An 18,825-nucleotide genomic window follows, 5' to 3' on the forward strand; every position below is an offset into this window, starting at 1 on the left:
AAAAGTGTGTTGACGAATCTCACGGACTGCTTTTGTGTACTTGGACTTTTTTTAACGCTCAAAATTCATCCCCTCTCCATCAACCGAGCGGGTCACGCATCGTGTGAAAAAAATGCGTCCCGTTCTAACGGCACAAGTCACTTTTAGAGTCCAAGGGGTGTACCTACCTACGTAACGCTTTTTGTCGAATACAGTTTTTTAACGCCGTTCAAGTTCTCAATCAAACCGCCTGTCCAAATGAGAGCTTCTCCACAATGCGGATCAGGGTAATCTGTCATCGAGACTGACCCAATCTGTCTCGATGATGCCAGCCGGCGCCCTGCACGGTGCAGTATGGGCAACTAGTCGAACCGTTGGAACTACCGTAGGTTAACCTTAACCCAATGCGTAACTATGTGTACAACCATACATGCCTCAGTCCCTGTGAACTCTACGTCAAATCAAATCGCTATGCCAATGGACAATCTCTTCGTGATTCAAAACGTTGAATGACGTGTAATCATTACGAGTATTGAAGAGTATCACTTTCTGCATTGCCCTAAATCCTGAAATCTGATCCAGGATGAATTGTCGGGTTGAAAATTGCGCATCCAATGGTATCTTAAACAGAGTTGAGTCAAGGGTATAGGGTATAAGGCAGATCGAAGTGGTGGGGCTAATGGGACCACGGTGCTAAAGCGGGCTCAGCTGATCTCCTCAGTTCAGCTTGGGAAGTTGCACTGGCTACGTTTCTAAAAATTGTTGCACCCTCCACTCAACGAATTGTTCAGTGCGCGTCTTTCCATCGTAATAAAAGTCACGAATTAGGTTGTTCGTAATAAAAAAATATAAGAAAAAAACCATTCCGAGTGTGTTCGATGACTGTTTAGGCTGTGATCATCAGCGAACATCGAATGTTCACCAAAGAGGAAAGTGACGTTAGTGGGTTATAAAAAATCGAACGCGTGAAAGGATTGTGGAAGCTGGAGAATAATAGTTTAAAACTGACCGATGATTGTCCGACGACGAAGAATGTATTTGCTTTCACAACACTACCTGAGGAACGGGGATGTCGTCCGACCATTTTGGATTGAAATGCGGTTAAACGAGTCACTATTCGATGACCATACGGTGTTCCTCGAGGTGAAGGTGTAGCTGGAGGACCAGCGGACCGCGTGGTCGAGCACGTGACGACACCCCCACCAAATTCCCGGCGTCCCGACGCCGCGCCAGCGCGTCCCGCCCACGCCGTGCGCCCGACGTCGCCGCCGCCCCAGCCGCCCTCGTGTACGACGACGACCTCTCCGGCGCACAGAGTCACTCGCTCGCACTCACGCCGACCGCACCGAAGACTCAAGCCGGTCCTCCGAGGACCTCCGAAGCCTCGCGCGAAGGCCTCTCACTACGCAGCCCACCAGCCCGCCTACGAAGAGAGGGTTGAGCTCTCCGGGCACCGCGGCCGCCCCGCCATTGGTCCGCCGGTTAGCTCACGTGACGTCCTCACGGACGATTGCGGAGTGCGGAGTGCGGAGAGCGGCGAACGGAGTGCGGAGAGCGGAGAGCGGCGAGCGGAGAGCGGAGAGCGGAGAACGGCTTCGTAGGTTACCGAAGAAAAGAGACAGCAGTAACAACACCGACTCGTTACCAACAACATTCGTTGAGTGAAAAGGTACCAACCGCGGACTGGCTCACATCGCCGACCTCCATTCCGTGCGCGTTCCTAAGAGCGAGCCAGTCGGATTAGCAGGCTTGTGTCGCGGCTGTGTTTCCGTGTAACGAAATCCTACCGATTTCCTACTCGACCCAGTGACAGTGTTTATTTTATTCTCTTGTAGTTTTGAAAAACCATACACTTCTGGTTTTTTTTTTATTTTCCTTCAACATCTTCCGAAATTGGTTCTAATTCGTCTGGGTCAATACCTAGACGGCATCTCCGTCGGCGTTACAATCACACGTAAGGGGGCTAGTGAACAGGGATACACAGTGAGCGCGTTGCGCCGATCAGTTTGGTTGTCAAGTGATCTCAACATCCCAAATGTGATACCCGCTGATAGTACTTTCTCGACAATTTTCTCCCATTTCGTTAAAAAGATGCGCTACTCGGCGGTGAACGCCGTCGTTCGCGATCGGCAAGTTCTGATTAGGTATGTGATATGATTTGGGGCGAAAGCTGAGGCCCGAGCGTTTAGTGAAACAGTGAGTAAGACCAGTGTGTTTGCGGTGCTTCCGCGCTCCCTGCATGCGCGATAAGCAGGGACCCGCCGTGCATCCTCAGGAGGCACACCGTCAGTCGCTGCACCATCAGCAGCAGGGCCTGCTTCAGGCCCACCTTCAGGGACTGACGGTCGACGACAAGGAGCTGGTAGCCGTGAAAACGCGGCCGTCAACCCCAGTCCTGGCGAACGACGGCTGCGGTGGTACCGCCGCCGGTGGAGGTGGTGGTTTCTGGTTGGCGTCGGTTGCGGCCGGGGCCGGGGCTGGCACCGGGCTGTCACCGCACGGGGCCCACCCGGCCATGGACCCAACCTGCGGCCCCGCCGAAACTGGCTTCATAAACAGCCAGCCGTCGATGGCGGAGTTCATGACCGCCCTGCCCCAACTCGCCGGCGATGGACCGCTGCAGCACTCGCCCGGAGCCGGGGGGCCCCTCAGTCCGGGGGCCCACCACCCTGGCTATCACGCGATGATGGACCCCCACGGAGTCCCCGATCCGTCCGGCGTCAACGTGCCCGAGTACCCGTGGATGAAGGAGAAGAAAACAACGAGGAAAAACAACCAGCAAGGTAAGACGGTCGTAGGATTATCCTCGCCGAGAGGCTTGCTGGCCCTGAAAGTGAGGGTACCTGTTTTCGATGATGAGTGGAAACAGTGGGAACCAGAGGACAAACGTGGCTGGATATTATATCGCGAATCACGGTGATCTGATGATAGGGTGCCACTAAGGAGAAACGAATACTCGGAGAGAAATCCTAATGATATAAAAATCGGTTTCATCGTGAAACAATTTTCGAGTTTTTACCGAGGGTCGGTCGACCGATTTCGGTCCTGTGCTGACGTGTTTGTATCTGCAGAAACACGTAAATAATTACCCCGTGTAAGCAGTCGGGTACCGGCAGGTCCTGGTAACCTGTAATCAACTTACGCGGAAGTCTCGATTTGGCGCCCTTGAAGAATTTGCCGTAACGATTGGATCTGCGACTGTCTGGAGGACGATTTAACCCCGGTATTAAATTCCAATTCTCTACCACGCACGCGGTACATTGCAATTTGCGTGTTGCTCAAGGGCAGCTGACGTAACCTTTCGACCAGTTGTTGTTCTTCGCTCGAAACGCAGGAAAATAAATCCAGCTGCACCCAGCCCAGCAATTATGTTCCAATTTCCCAATCTTTCTTAGCCCGGACCAGTAAACTTGAGTAAACTTTATTTTCGAACCATATGCGAGAATCTGCGACGGACTTCGAGACTCATGATCACCGTCTCATTTCTCTGAATCACCAACGCGCAGGAGTGGTTAACCACTAATCCTTCGTCCCTCTTGACTTCTATTATTGGTACACGCTCTTTGACGGTATAACTTGGAATTTTGCTCGTTCCTCAGCTGAACATAACGGGGTGCCGAAGTACCGTCGGTTAATGACACTTGGAGATACTTATTTCCGACCATAGATCCTTACCACATCTGGATAGCATAACGCAGCAAAATCCACACGGTTTTCAACCATTCGCAAACATTTCCCACTAAATCACGGTGTATCATTACTTCTGCCATTCCGTATTCCTCTACTCAGGTATACCACCAGACGCACGGTTACTTGGAATTATCCACGCTGTGGTGGTCACCATATGACCGACCATGCGGAACCCTTTGACTTTGGTACATTTGTCACGGTGGTGACTGAAATGTGTATTTCGAAATGTAAAGGCTTCGGCATGTATTTTTCTCTGCAAGAATCTAATGTTCGTAGAACTCTGCAACGTGCTCGCAACGTGTAGTTCCCGACAAATTAAACCTCACAGGAAAAGAAGGTATTCTTGTATTAATTTTCTTGTACCAAGATAGTTGAGGATGACGATCAAATCTAGAAGCAGTGAATTTTGGGCACGGTTCTTTTCGTGTAGCAACATTACCGGCGATTAAAGTGAACACTGCGTCGAGGGGAATAACAATTTGCGAAAATAGTCGATTAATTATTCAACGAGGATACTTTGGGTGAATTTGAAAAACGCGTGGTAAATTCTAAATCGCAAGAATCAAAGATCCGGGAGTACGGAGACAGGGAGTTTGATCGGATCCCCGAGCACCCCTAAGGGACGTGGGTATCAGGGAGTCGTTTTCCGCTAACTTGTTGACTATTGTTGGCCCATCGAGAACCAATAAATCTGCGAAGCGGTCGAGGCCCGCGTCGGATGGAGGAGAGAGAGCGGAAAGGGCGAGACGCGCGGTGTTTCGCGTACAGGGCAGGCACATAAGCGTGCGGGCGTATAGCGTCGGGGCGCGAGCCGTCGCCGTCGCAGTTTTGGAAGGGGTTTTATGGCCCCGTCGAGGACGGGAAAGGGTCGCCGTTTAACGACGAGCGGTTTCGCGTTGCGGTGACAATTTAACGACAGACGATGCTTCCCGCGGGTTGCAGGGAAGATTAAGTATTTGGCAGGAAGGTTAACCGGGCGCCGGCCGGCGGTAACACGCGGAATCATCTGTAAATTGAGCGTCGCGTCGGGACGGCCATAACTCACCCGTGGGAGACCCACAGAAACGGGGAAAACTAGGAGGGACCGCCGCTCGGTGTGTCCTTATCACCGTCATTCGCTGACCGGCAGGACCCGCTGGCTTCGCGCAAGGGTCGCCGGACGGCGTCGCGACGCCTGGCCTTGCCCCCCCGCGTGATTTGCGGTCTATCCTAATATTTTCCCGGCTTATCGTCCAGCAATTGATCTATTAAACCGAGCAGACGCCTCTTAACGCATGCTATTTGACCACCGAGTTGTCGTTTTTTAAGGGCCGTTATACTCCAAGGATGATCTCGTTTCTCCAACTCTGCGTGATATTATACGGGTTGTTTAGTTACAGTGTTTTCTTCGTTGCACATTGTGTGTACGAACAGCGGACAGTGATGGATTTCAAATGCCGTTATATTGCCGCGATAATGTATACCGTATACGCTGCGTCTCAAGTAGCTCGTAATGTTGGTGAAAAAAAAATTCATTTTCATAGTTTTAATAACTCGTGTGGAATAGCGCGCGGTTTTTTTTCAATTCTGTTTTATTTTCACTAAAGTTTCGCTACGGCATGGCACTGATAAACTGCTCTCGTAATAATTCAGTCTTGGATTTGAAATTACCGTTATGTACGTTTTTAATGCATTAGATTAAATTAACAGCGTCCTGTCGTTGATGAATACTCGTCGATTCCACGCTCTTGCACCCGGTTTGTGTGTCGGTATCAGGTGCGGTGATTTTTTGGCCTGCTGCCGGAAGGTGGTATTTCGAAATCTAGAAATCCGGCCATAATTGATAGTCTCACACTTGCGGTAGAAAAGGCTCATCGACTGTACGATCGGTGAATATCTTAGAGCCAGCAATTAGATAGCTGTAAATATGAGAAACGCAGGGAGCAATGGAAGTTTTATTCTTCTTTACTTCTAATTAACCGAACACATTGAGAAACGCCGCCAAGCCGCCTTGCCCCCATAGAATGATGCATTTTAAAAGTTTCTGTCTACTATCCCATTTGTCAAAACTTTATAATCTTTATAGATAACGGTAAAGCTTGCAGAAATTACACACCGCGGACTGTTCGCGAAATTGCAAGAAGAAAATTCAAGCGCGTTCGGTGCGGGGATAAGAATTATCCTCGTGGCGCATATTGTGAAATGTAAATTACTGTATAATATCCGCAATTTTAAATCCTGCATTTGCCCATTTTTCCAAATTGCAAATTGAATATGTAATTTGTGCCCACCTTGCGCGACAAAATTCAACGTGTCGTTTATGTCTTGTAAAAATTATACACACACGTTTCGGTAAGACCTCAAAACGATCTTCGAAAAATTAGCTCCGGGACTTAGCGCGTAAAATTGTGACGCCATGAAACTTCTCGGCTAATTAGGCACGTCCTTGACGTTGTCTGGTTGTTATTGCGGAGGTATCATACCGCGGCGATAATCTGTTACATCGCATCGTGTCCTCGTTCTCGATTGGGACCGACAGTTTTTCAATACCCTCCCACGAGAAGACTTCCGAAAGTCGGCGGCTAATGGAGTATTTTGCATCGGGTAGTTTCGCAGGGTATCCAGAGTCTTCTTTTTCTTAGGCCAAAATTCTTGAGTCTAAGTATGGAAGCGGACAGCAGCCGGAACAATGGCCGAAGACATAATATTCAAAGTCCGCGGGATGAAATACACGCGATGTTTTACCGGGTGAAAACTTCTCGATTAATTAATTATGTCCTCGGTGTTGTCTGCCTGCGAGGTATCAAATTCCAATCTGTTATATCGGGCCTTGTCCTCCTTGTCCTCGCGGCAGTCAGAAGACAGAGGTTTAGCGGATCTGAGCGACCGCATAGAACGGGCTAGGGGAGGGAACCCTGATTAGCCGAGTTATTTGCCAAGAGGCTTCGCAACTGATGTCTATACTTGACGGTAATTCTTGGCGTTAGTGACAAAAAGCTGATTCCTTGGGTGTTTTTGCGACGCCTTGTTCCGGGCGTCTCATCAGTCACCGCGTCAGCCGAGGCGTCGGCGTCGGCGTCGATCCAGCCGAGTCCTGGACTCCCTAAGACACCGATGTGTCAATTAATCCCCGCATCCCCAGGGATCAAGCCGGGCGAAGGCGGCCGCTGTCCTTCCTCGGCACCTCCTCCTCCGCGTCCGAATCGCAATTCGGTCCAGCGAGCACGAGGAGGATCTGTATCGAGGCCGCGTCGACGTATCCGATCTCGATTTCGGACGCCAATTTTTACGCTGTTTCAAAAATTTTCCCGAAGCGAACCGCGCGGTCGCCTGATTTCGACCGAGCTGATCGTCCTCGATAAGGGTGATCGAGAATTGCCGAGCACCTGTCTGCAGGAGATAGAGAATAAAAAAGGAACTGCGATCAGCTCGACTCGAATCCCGCAAGAGAGAGCATCTAATTTGAAGATTCATCGCCGAGTAAATCCTTGGCAAATTAGAGATCGCTCTGCCGAGATCAAATTCTTTCTGCGGCTGCGGGAAAATATCCTGCGAATCTGCCGTCGACGTACCCGCAACCGTCTACTTCTCCCCGGCATTCGACCGCGAACCGACTTTGCCACAGAAGAGAGAAGTGGAGAGGAGAGGACGGAGGACCGAGGGTCGGAGAAACCGGGCGACTATCTTGTTCCCCCGTTTCGCAAACGTCCGATAATTTAGGCAAGCCAAGCGACAGCGCGGCGGATCTCGGCCCAACCAACCAGGAACTTGATAGCTTGATTCTCTAACGTCGACCTACATAAACCTCCCTATCACCTCATCTCGAAATCCCCGCTAGGATGAACCTCGAAAGTTCTTCCACTCAAATTTGAATCCTCGACTCGCTGAGTGACAAGGATCTCATTCGATTTTGACACAATTTTCCACCCCGGTTTGGCCGCAGTTTCACCTTGACGTATTTTTCTAGAAGAAAATGCATCCTTCGTTTCGAGGCATTTTTCTGCCTTTCACGTCGATACGGATCGAAAGAAAGAAACGACGTCACGCGACCCGATCTTGAGCGAAGAAGCCTGCGGGCAAACCCTGAACGGCATCATGCAAATAGAGCGCGCGTTCCCTGCCGCGAAATAATAAACATGGAATAACAAATTGATAATCCGGTACCCCATAACCATACGCATATTTTCAACTAAATCTCTGGCTCGATGCTAAAAGAAGTTTCCTCGCCCGTTGTCGCGCCAAATGGGACGCTATAAAAGTGTAGGCTGCCCCTTTGCCGCCCGGTATTCACCCCCGTTCATTCCTATCTCTGTCTCAATCTCTCTCTATATTCTCTCAGAATCTGAATCAGAAAGGGAGCGAAAGCTTCTCATGAAGTTCTTTGAATGCAACGCGATACTTTCTTCTAGCCAATCGCGCGGCGATGATTGGTCAAAAAAATGCGGAACTTTCATTTTAACCTCACAGAGCATTTATGCAAGTTCGAAAAAATTCGAAAATATAAAGCCAAGGAACGGAAAGGGAGGAAAAGTCCTGGCAAGACGGGGCGCCGAACCACCCGCTGCTTTTCTCCTTGATGATAATAATTTTATGTAAATGTTTTCGGTGAACGGCCTAGCGTAAGCGGAAGATCAGCGAGTAGGAAGGAGTGCAGCTCAACGCCTCGCGCGACTCCGGATTTTTCACCCGCGTTTGGCACCGGATGATGCCTGTGCGTATAGCGACGAGGGGGAGCGTTCCTGTTTTGGATGGGTTCCTATATCTGTTACTTTAGTCACTCGTAAAAGGGAAGTAGGTGTAAAAATTTGCAGGGAGTCTGCTGAGTAATAGCATATGCAGGGGGATTTCGCGGCTGCGATATAACTATATACAGGGTGGATCGTAACGGTTTGTTACTCGAGTAAACCGAACCTAAAATTCGGTGAACCAGAAGGAGAGTCAGGAGGCTAGAAAATCTCCGCCAGTTGTACGAACGCTGCGATATATCAATAAGTGTTTTTTCATCCCTCCGTTTCTGCCTAACCGTATATACGGTGTGATTTTCCGAGACGTAAAGTATTCGGTTTCTCAAGATTCGGGGTAAAAAGTTTATTCGAAGAATATAATCCTCCTCGCTGCAAATTTCATTGGATTTAATGCTCGCTCTTTTTACACGTGTTTCACCTCAAGCTCGGAGAACTCTCGGGCCTGAGTGATGATGATAGAATATTTAAAATCTCTAGTGTCACGTTCTCTCAATTACTGTAGTTAGATGTAACGCGATTTTCTACTTTCTCAGGGTTTCACCGGCTCGCTTACGACTCTCAGATCCTATCTGGGCGTCAGTAAAATATGTATTCTTCACCCAACGAACAAGGACAATTCTGTAGATTCAAGAAGAGGTATCATGCGGTCTCACGTTTCATTCGTTTATTCCACGTCGCGCATACACGACGGTATTTTATTGTCTCGGCATAAATTACTCATAATTTGCTCCCCCCCCCCCCTCCCCCCACCCTTCATTATACAACAATATACACGCTCTTGCGAAACTGTACAATTTCTCGTTCACGCGGGGAACGCGGCTGGTCGCCATTGTATAAGTAGCCAGACTACATCTATTTTTGAGGAGACAGCTAAGCTAATGGCCAACTTCCATTCAATTATTCTTTCCGAACTCAATACGGTTCCTGTCTTTTGAATGCCTGTATATCTGCTCGTCAAACATCACGTGGAAACCATCAATTGTACAATGTCGGGAGTCGCGTTAAGTGTACACGAAACATTTCACCGGCCTAATTGTGTGTCCAGTAAAAATACACGACGCGTTTTGATACTGGAGTGAAAATTTTTAAACGACTAGACATCGGAAAAAAATTACCCCAGTAACCTGTAATTCGAATGAAAATATTCATTCAACCACGATCCATATACGCCCTAAAACGAAGACAATTTTTCATCCCCGTAAAATTGCTAAAAAATTTCATATGATATTAATTTCCACTTTCATACGTGTTACGCTTGTTACTCACTTCGCAGATAATGATTCGCTGATAAATTTCCTCGCCATCACCCTCAACCGAACCTTGGTATCAATGTCTACATGTGTTGAGCATCTGAAAAAAGTACATCAAAACCAGACTTAACAGGAGGTAAAAATTATCCTGATTGTCACGTCTGCCATACTTTGGTTATTCCTTTGGTTTTCCGACTTTTCCGTTATCTGCGAGTAGTCTCGGTTGGTCTAAGTGTAATACAGACCAGGAGAAAAATCGAGAACAATATTTACTGTGATTCAGCAATGGGTGAATGTAAGTCGATGGTATAATGGGAGCGACTGCGCGTGTTTTTTGCGTTTATTATTGTCAATTCGGTATCAGCGCATCTCCTGGAAAAAGAGAAACGAAAATAAATCGTTGCAATTGGTAATCGGCGATCTTCCGGCGTTCCTCGTACTTCGTTTCTAGGCCAGATTTTCAACTCGTTGAAGTTAATTCGCAGGATCGGAAGAAACTCCGAATGACCCAGCTAATGAATTGCCGGACTGGGACTGTTTATAAACCGTTTAACCGTTGGCAGGATCGTATTTCGAGGTGGTCGCTTGCGCGGCTCGAACTTGCGGAGGTGGACGGCAATGTTTATGGCCTAGCGAAGAAAGGAGACCAAGGAGAAACGGAGAGGAGAAGAGTGGGCAGGAGAGGGTTGGCCGAGGGAGGCAGTGATGGATGGAGTTGGACAGGTCGCGGAACTCTGCACCCTCGCGGACCAGACCTACAATTATATATTATTTATGAATATTATTAACATAAATCAGGCGATCGGAAAAGTCGATCCACGCTTCTCATTCGGCGAGATTTCGTCGCACGATCGTACCATCGTAATCTCATCGCTGAGGAGAACAATCAAACCCGGAATACTAAAGTAATAAAGAAATTCTTTACGGCAACGCTTCTCTAAAAGGGCGATTCTATCTCCCGCACGCTGCAATGTTGGAGGTAACACGCGTGTAAACCTGTTTACAATAACGAGCTCAACGCCTAGCTTGTGTTACGGGATTACCGAGCCGCTGGTGACTCTGCAAGATCATTTCACAGTCGCTGTCGGGGGGGAATCGGTTGTTGGTAAAGCGGCGAGAGCGCGAGATTGGAGGGACTACCAGAGTGTTGATTGCGGTCTTTGATAGTGGCTCAGATTCTCCTCTTCTTGCAACCTGTTCCGCGTACCGATCATCGTCGATTTTTATTTTCATTTTAAATCCAGAGGATAGCCGAAGTTCGCACAACGAGCCCGCATCACGGCGATGATGAATTCACCCGGAATACCGGGTGACTGGGCATTTCGCCGTAAAAAAAACGATTCGCCAAAACGCAGAACGTACGTACGTACGTACAGCGCAAGCTGATAAATTCTTCACAGAACGTATAATCACTGCAAGTAATATGTGTGTATAATACGACGCGTTTGTTTTTTCGCGGAGCTAAAGCCACGGTTTTTCTCGCGTGTATTCGTAAATCTCTTGACTTCAGCGACCGGCTAGTCGTATCGCCGTATTCTTTTTGCCCGAGTCCTGCAGCACCGGCCCCGCCGACTCTCCCCTTTTATATTAAAAATGAACTGTCGCTTCCACTGACGACGTCGACGGGTATTTGACTGTACTACCGCTTTTATTTGATAAATCGCAGAACGACCTCCTCTTTTGGTCATCTGAATTTCTAATGCATTATTTTCCCCAGGTCGTACCATCCGCCCGGCAACGTCGAACGTCGAGGGTGAGGGTGAGGGTGCAGGCTTCCCGGAACGGGGGTGGGGCTTTCTGCCTCTCTTTCTCCTCCCCCTCCCCCTCCCCCGCCCCCACTTCTCTTATCTCCCTCTCTCTCTCTCTTTCTCTCTCTGTCTCTCTCGCTCTTATTTTCTACCGTCCTCTTCACCGCCGAGTTGCGGCTCCTTCAACCTCAGACTCATCTCCATAATTTGTCATTATGATATTATTACGCCGAGACGATGTTTGCTTCCTTGATGTCGTTGTCGTATGAGCCACTCAAGTTGTTAATATTAATAGCGAACGCGTCTACAGGAGTGAGTATTTATTATGTCTATCAGAAAACGCTGCATGCAGCAGGGCAGCGGCCACTGCCTGATTCTGCTCCCTCCTTCCTTATCTACGTACTCGTCAACGCGATTAATGGAATAATTAACCAATTAACCGTCCAGCATTCTCGACTCAATTTTTATTCCCTCCTGCCGCCGCGGCCACGCTTTGAATACAACAAAACCTGTTGTCTACCGTATACAACCTGACCATGGAGATTATAGTCTGCAACTAAAGGGCATTATTTGTCCGAGATGCAGCAACCGCAGCAGCCGAGGCACAGACCGATATTTCATCAACGCCAACTGTTTAAGCTTTGTAACACCCGAAGACGCCAGTCATTCCGTATCAAAGTGTGCCGCGCGTGACGTTCTTTCCGATCCAATATAAGGCGTTTTCCGCGCTGCATTGCATATTCACTCGCATCTTTTGTGAATCGATTTTTTCTTCAGTCATATTTCCGTTTGCTTCGCACTCGTCGCTGAGGGTTTACTTGCGCAATTAACAGAGGGAATTATCAGCGCTACGAAAAATCACCGCATTGTCGGAATCCTTTAAAGTCGCGGTACGTATCTACCTTAGAAAACCGGAGGGTTGCGGACTTCATAGCAAAACATGAATGCCTCGTAATTGGTTCAAAAAAGGAATGACTTAGTCACTTTTAGCAATGTATCAAAACCAGTTATTTCAAAAGCAAAATAAAATAGTTTTCTACGCTCTCGTCTTGAATTCTTCTTCTATTTTCAGTCGTTTACTGAAGTAGAATCTGAAATAGCGCCGTAGGTCTTCGTTTTTTGAACCTCGAAAGTGAGAATTGTGGAGTGAAAAATAGAAAGGGTGAATATCGACTGATTAAAGTCAACCGTCACCCTCTCAACGGCTTAAAGAATTTACCGAGTCCAGTAGCCCGGCATCCACATCCGGTCTTCACCAAGCATTTCACTTTTAAGGGACATTAGGTAGGGGTAATCCCCGCTAGCCTACTGCGGCATTCGCACCCTCCTTCCTCTTTCCTCCTTCCTCCGGTGATTCCCGGATCTTCTTTCTCCTTGGGGTCCCTCGTTCCCTCATCCTCGAATAAGGACTCGGTGGGGTTGTCCTGGGGGTAATTAGCCGGGAGCCAAGACCGTCTCGCGTTGAAAGATTTCCTGCCGGCAAACCGTGCATACGGTGAGCTCAAGCTCGAGGAGTTGTAGAGGCAGAGACTCGTTGAGGCTCTGTTTAGAAAATGTCAGGCCGCCAATAAAAAGTCATGCAACATCAAACAGCAGCTGAGGAGAGACGGAACGAGAGGGACGAACGCCGAGGATGGGGTCGTGGCTGCAACGAGTGCGAGAAGGAAGTGACGTCGAGAGGGGGGTGGATTTCACAGCTTCATTATCAAGCCGTGCAATTACCTTTCTGCCGGGACGAAAGACGCCACCTCATGCCGGAGCCGAGTCCGATGACTCCGCTGCCCCATGTGACACTTTCAAAAAAGGTTACCTTCTTCCCGAAGGACGCATTAAGCCGGCCTATAATCGTACTTTCAGACAGTCTATGAAGTATGTGTCTGCAGTCTGACAACGCGACGTGAGGCGTACATGTATCGCTGGAAGTACTCTGTCAAAAACTGGAACGCTTGGTGTGCGTTGCAATTTGCAGATGATCCTTTGAGGAAACCAAGCAACGCTTGCAAATACCGAAGACTGAAACCGTGCGCTGGAAGGTGGAACTACCAGATACTAGAAACCGTCTCGATCTCAGGGTGCGGAGCAAAATCCGCGGCATGGTAGTGGAAGGGGGATCGGCGTGACTCGGAGATCTGTACCGTCGGATACACGGACACCCGGGTCACTGTGCACGCTGGCCGACCCACGGCTGGACGGCTGACTGCCTTTCTGATTGATGACCGCTACCGGACTCCATGCCGCCATGCCATGCCATGCCATGCAAAGCGCCCATTCCCCCGAGTCCCGAGTCCTGAGTCCAGCTCCGGGCCGCCTGGGTTCGTTCGACCGTTCGTTGAACACAGCCGATTCATTCCAGACTTCGCACCTTCACCCCAATCCCTTCAGCACGATTCAAATAACACCTTGTTTTCATGCGGACCCATAAAAATTAATTATTGCTCCCGAATGATCAACGTTCCAAACTGTGGCTGCAGGAGGCGGCGTGATTGTAAAACTACAAAGGATTTTTCAGTCTCTCCGTATCCTTCTACGAGTCTATTCCACGGGACAGGATCTTGTGCCTGTGAAACTGATGAGGACAGTGCGAAAGGAGTCGTAATGCTTATCGATTCGTGTTGCACGGGCTGAGTTATCGGATGGGCTCGATAACTGGGAGATAACCGGAAGACGGGATTGGAACAAGCCGCTGGTGTTAGGCGATGATGAAGGGCGATGCCGAGTGATGAAAAGTGACTTGGCAAAAGCGGCCCCTGCCCAGGACCCCCGCTAGGACGAACCTGGCTCCCGGGATCTTCGCTCCCCGTTTCCCTACCACAGCACAGAAGCGATATTCTCCCCGCAGTTGTAACACCGGCGGTCCCTTGAAGTTCTTTCGCTCTTCGATCATGCATGTTCCCGGACGAACCTTCGATTTTCGGAGCTTAAAAAAAAACCGATCCTAGATAGTTTTATACCCTACCATTTCACCAACTTATCTGTCTTTCAGCGTATAAGCTTGGCACTCCAGACACTCAAGGTGAAGCCAGTCGTCGTCATACTCACAATCGGACCAACGACGTTGTTTATCGAAGAAGTTTGAATTTTAAAGAGGATATTTTACGACCAGCCATTGGTCGGAGCAAGGCAAAGTACAGCAAGTTCGATATCCGATCCGACAAGTCCGATTCATTCGTAGAATTCGGGCGGTAAGTTTCTTTCTTGAAGAATATCGTATTGGGAGGAATTTCACGACGAAATGAATGAAAGGAAGCGGCGTCTTTTCAAACGGCCGGATTAATCCACATCCGAATAAGACAGAAGGACCTGGTTTTACCGCGGCTACTTAACCCTCGCTTAGGGGCAGATTTCCACGTGGACGACCCGGAGGACGCAGGGTGGCGTAAGCGAAGAAGCGGTTACAAGGGCGCCGCGAGGTTCCCGGCCGTTCCGGTGCTGCTCCCTTTCATTGGGGGCAATATTTCTTTCCGCGAGTCCCCCAAGTCTTTATCTAACAAGGAGCAAATCATTTCCCTATTATTTGCTCGCTATAAACCTCTCTCGTTCTCGCTCTCGCTCTCCACCTCCGTTTCCTTTCCTTCTCCGATCTCTGCCGCATATTCAAACTCTAACTCACTACAATATTTTTCTGGAGATAGTCCAAACCGCTCTCCAGTTTCTCTTACCCCCTCGAGTTATGAAGCGACCGCTTTTCAACCATTCGGGAAACGATCTTTTAGTATTTACATCTATCTGGAACTCGTATTTCACCACCGAGGTTCGTATTAAAATATGATCAACTGCGCCTACCGAGTTCACCGGCGTTTATATGTATACGTTATACATGCACACCTTAACGATCGCTCTTAACATTGGTCAAGATTCACGCGGTGACATCATTCTCGATTTAATTTTTCTGTAGCATCAGCATTCGCAGAATAAAATGAACGGTACATAAAGCATTAAGTATTGCTCCTCGTTAATCAAGAGGTCAAGTGAAGAATTTCGAGACGAAAAAACGACGAGATACCTGCAGTCAAGACGAAGTCACGTCGGGGGCGATTCCATCGCAATTAGGCATTCGCGAGTCGAGTCCGGGTGCACGGAGTAGGTACATTACGCTTGTACGCGAACAAACGGACTCGGCAGGGACTCGAGAGAGGCAGACAGGGGTAGGTGGTCAGTTTAAACAATTATCACGAGGGTTGGGAAGCATGCATTGAGTCGACAGGGGTGATAAGTAATGGCGGCCACGTTCCCCGGCGGGAAGCGTGAAGCGAGAGTGAGACCGAGAGAGAAAGAAAGAGAGAGAGAGAGAGAGAGAGAGAGAGAGAGAGAGTTCCTGGTGGTCAAGAACCGCTTGGATTTACTCTCTCCGGGTTTCGAAACAGCGCCTGGGGATCTGCCCGGCGCTTATTGTAGGGTCTGATTTTTACACCCTGGGTAATTAAACTCGACCGAGGACGATTAACGCCCGAAATCCAGAAAGCAATATGCAGCGCAACAACGCCACTCGAATTTCTGGTCAAGCTGAGGACGCTGTTCGATAAAGAAGCCGGGAAGTAATTTTTGCCGGATTGATCCGGGCGCCGTGTCCGGCTTCGGGATCGAGGGTACGCCACGGGGGGCAGATGGCTCTCGTAAATCCGGTGCAGTACGACGCGATGAGAGTCGGAAGAGGGTCAGCGTGTGTTCTTTATAGCATTGTTAACAACTAATGTATGCGGCTTCGGTAGGCCTTCGCGATCCCTCCCACATTTAACATTCTTTAACATTATTGTACACATGGCGCCCGTCCCCCCCCCCCCCCTCCCCCGACCTAACCGCCCAGTTTTCCTCACCTAGAATCTTTTGGCTCCCGCACGTGGACTCACAGTTACACGTAGCATACATTACGAGGGGCATCTCTTCCCTCGGTGGTTGGAAAAAGATTCCTTGTCTCGTTCTCTCTCTCTCTCTCTCTCTCTCGCTCACTCTTTTTTATCTGTTTTACCTTCCTTTTCCTCCGTTCCTTCTACCCGTTTTATTCCCGGGACCCGCACGGAACCCCTTTTCTTTTTCGCATTACGCTCCCAAGCGCTGCCTAAAACCGTTTGTATTTTAATACCGGCCGGGTATTAAATTAGCTCCAAGGATTTTTTTAAGCCCTTCGTTTGGGAGCAAATTTTTACCCGAGTTTGGTAAATTTTACTCTAGTCTGATTTTCAACACCTTTTCGCGGTTTTTTTTTTTTTTTTTTGTCATCGCTCCGTTCAATTTTCCCTATTCTAGCAATAAGTGCCGGGTGAGTATGTGTTTTTATACATACGTATTGTATCAGCGACACGCGGACTGCAGCCACCTTTACGCAATCCCATTTTACTCGTGCGTTTAGCATCCGTTTATTCTTCGCCAGCTGTCAAGTCTAACACCACAAAGAATCATTAGTCATTTCTGCTAATAGATCTCCTATCAAGATAGTGCCTACGTATTAATTAACGTCTAGCTTCTCAAGTTAAATATAATTACTACATACCTACCCATTCGGAACCGAGTTGAAGAGAAAAGAAGGGAGATAGAAGGAGAAAGAGAAGAACACAGTGAGCGGCTATTCCGTGCTCTGTATAGTTACACGGAAGAATTGTGTGATGTTGAACTCTCGGGAGGTTGAGAAACTGGATGAACAAAGATGAAGCGAACCATGTTTTATCATCGTGTCGGTAACCCAGGACGTAAAGTTGATAATACGTGTAATTTTATTCACCATCTTCATCCGTTGCGAGCGATTATTGGCGGCGAGCATCAAGGCCTTCTCAACGCGGCGTATAACGCGGATTGCAAATATATTCCGTGCAACACTTAATTTCTCTACAGCAATAACTCAACGTTCCGGGGATTTATGGAACATGCAAGTGCATTACTTAGTACGCGTACGTGGTACGTGCACCGATTAATTAACCGCGAGCCGGCATCGAAGCTAATTACTTGTGGAATGATTACAAATCTCTGCGCACGACCGCGAAAGCAAACACGTGACCGGTGAAAAATGGTCGAAAAGACACGAACCATTTTATTCATTCATTTTCTGTACATTTCTATTCTCTCATTTCGCTCAATTTTAAATTCTCTCATTTTTTTATTAACTACCATCACGGGTGGAACGAACTCAACCGCGCGCACGAATATATATATTCATCCATCCTCGTAGTACAGTTCCTCAATGATTTACGGCCCTTCACATTTTATTACCTTCCCATCACGTATGTATATCGCATACGCGTACCTGTGTTTGCACGAATGCAAGTTACGTGTATCTGCCTACGTACGTACGACTAAATGCATGCGATCCGTAGGTAGAACACTGCGGTAGGATACAGCACAGCTACGGTATTACCGACGGTAATGACGTCTGCTTTTTCTGGTTGGTTGAGGTGTTTTCGCAAGATTAACCCTGATGCCAGTAAATTATACGTTTGTACCGTACACGTGTGTACTGTGTATAGGAAATAGCAGTGCCAACCTGGTATAAGGTACACTGTGATACAAGCGGTCGACTAATATCCGTTTTTCGTACCATCTTCATTTTCTAAGCCTCGCAGGGCTGCGAAACAGGCGGATACGGTACGAACTCAAATAATTGTTATTTATCGGGGGGATGGGAAAATAGTGGAGAAAACGGGATGAGAAAAAATAATAATATACGGGGAGAACAAATAAATAAGAAATGAAAAATAAAAAAGTCCAAGGCAAACTTTTAGCAAGTGTACGAAGAGATACGAGATTTAGGCCGTCGCTGAGGGCTTACTTTATGCCGCTCGGTTTTCTAGTTACTTGCGGAAAGCTGTGCAGAGGATTTAAAATTTGTAAAGATTAAAATAAACTTTTTATCCCGTGGCTTGCGGGCTCGGTGTCTTCTCCGGGGCATGGGACACGGGGAGCGAGGTGGATGGTAGGGGGAGAGGAGGGGTGGAAAAAAGTGCCAGAGGGGGAAGAAAAAGCGGCGATGCGGTGTGGTGGGAGGGGTGGAACGGTCGCGATACCCTGTAGCAATGGAACGCAAAGTCCAACTCGCGAGAACTCCGGCGTGGCGCAAGCTCGGCGAGGAGAAGAGGAAGAGAGAACGTTGATCCCGCCGCGAATCAGAAAGAGAAAGAGAGACGGAGAGAGATAAAGGAGCGGAGAGAGGGTCCCGAACGCAAATTATCAAGAAATTAGTTTGGAGTTCTTCTTTCTCGGTGTAGGCGCGGATGTGTCCTCCGTCTCGGGAGAGAGAAGCCGGCTTCGTCCTTCTTTCGAGAAGAGGAGATTCGAGCCGTTCCCTGCAAACGCGGATAAAGTTGGGCTTCTGCCTGGCTAAGGGATGACGGAAGGGGTGGGGAGAGGATACGGGGTGCGACAAAGACGGCTCCCTGAGGACGCCAGGCATCTCGCCGTTATACGGCAGATTGATTTCGCGCGAGCTCCTCTGATAATAGGACAGAG

General features: G+C 48.5%; 1 protein-coding gene across 1 annotated transcript in view; it reads left to right on the forward strand.

The window, feature by feature from the left end:
• Positions 1-1,330: 1,330 nt before the first annotated feature.
• The window catches only part of LOC124303581 (homeotic protein proboscipedia), a 29,586-nt gene continuing 12,091 nt past the window's right edge, over positions 1,331-18,825 (forward strand). The window contains exon 1 of the mRNA XM_046760958.1: positions 1,331-2,762. Within this exon, the coding sequence (XP_046616914.1) occupies positions 2,219-2,762 (544 nt within the window). The 5' untranslated portion in view covers positions 1,331-2,218. The remainder of the gene's footprint in view (positions 2,763-18,825) is intronic.

The sequence above is a fragment of the Neodiprion virginianus genome, chromosome 1 (assembly GCF_021901495.1).
Source record: "Neodiprion virginianus isolate iyNeoVirg1 chromosome 1, iyNeoVirg1.1, whole genome shotgun sequence".
NCBI lineage: Eukaryota > Metazoa > Arthropoda > Insecta > Hymenoptera > Diprionidae > Neodiprion > Neodiprion virginianus.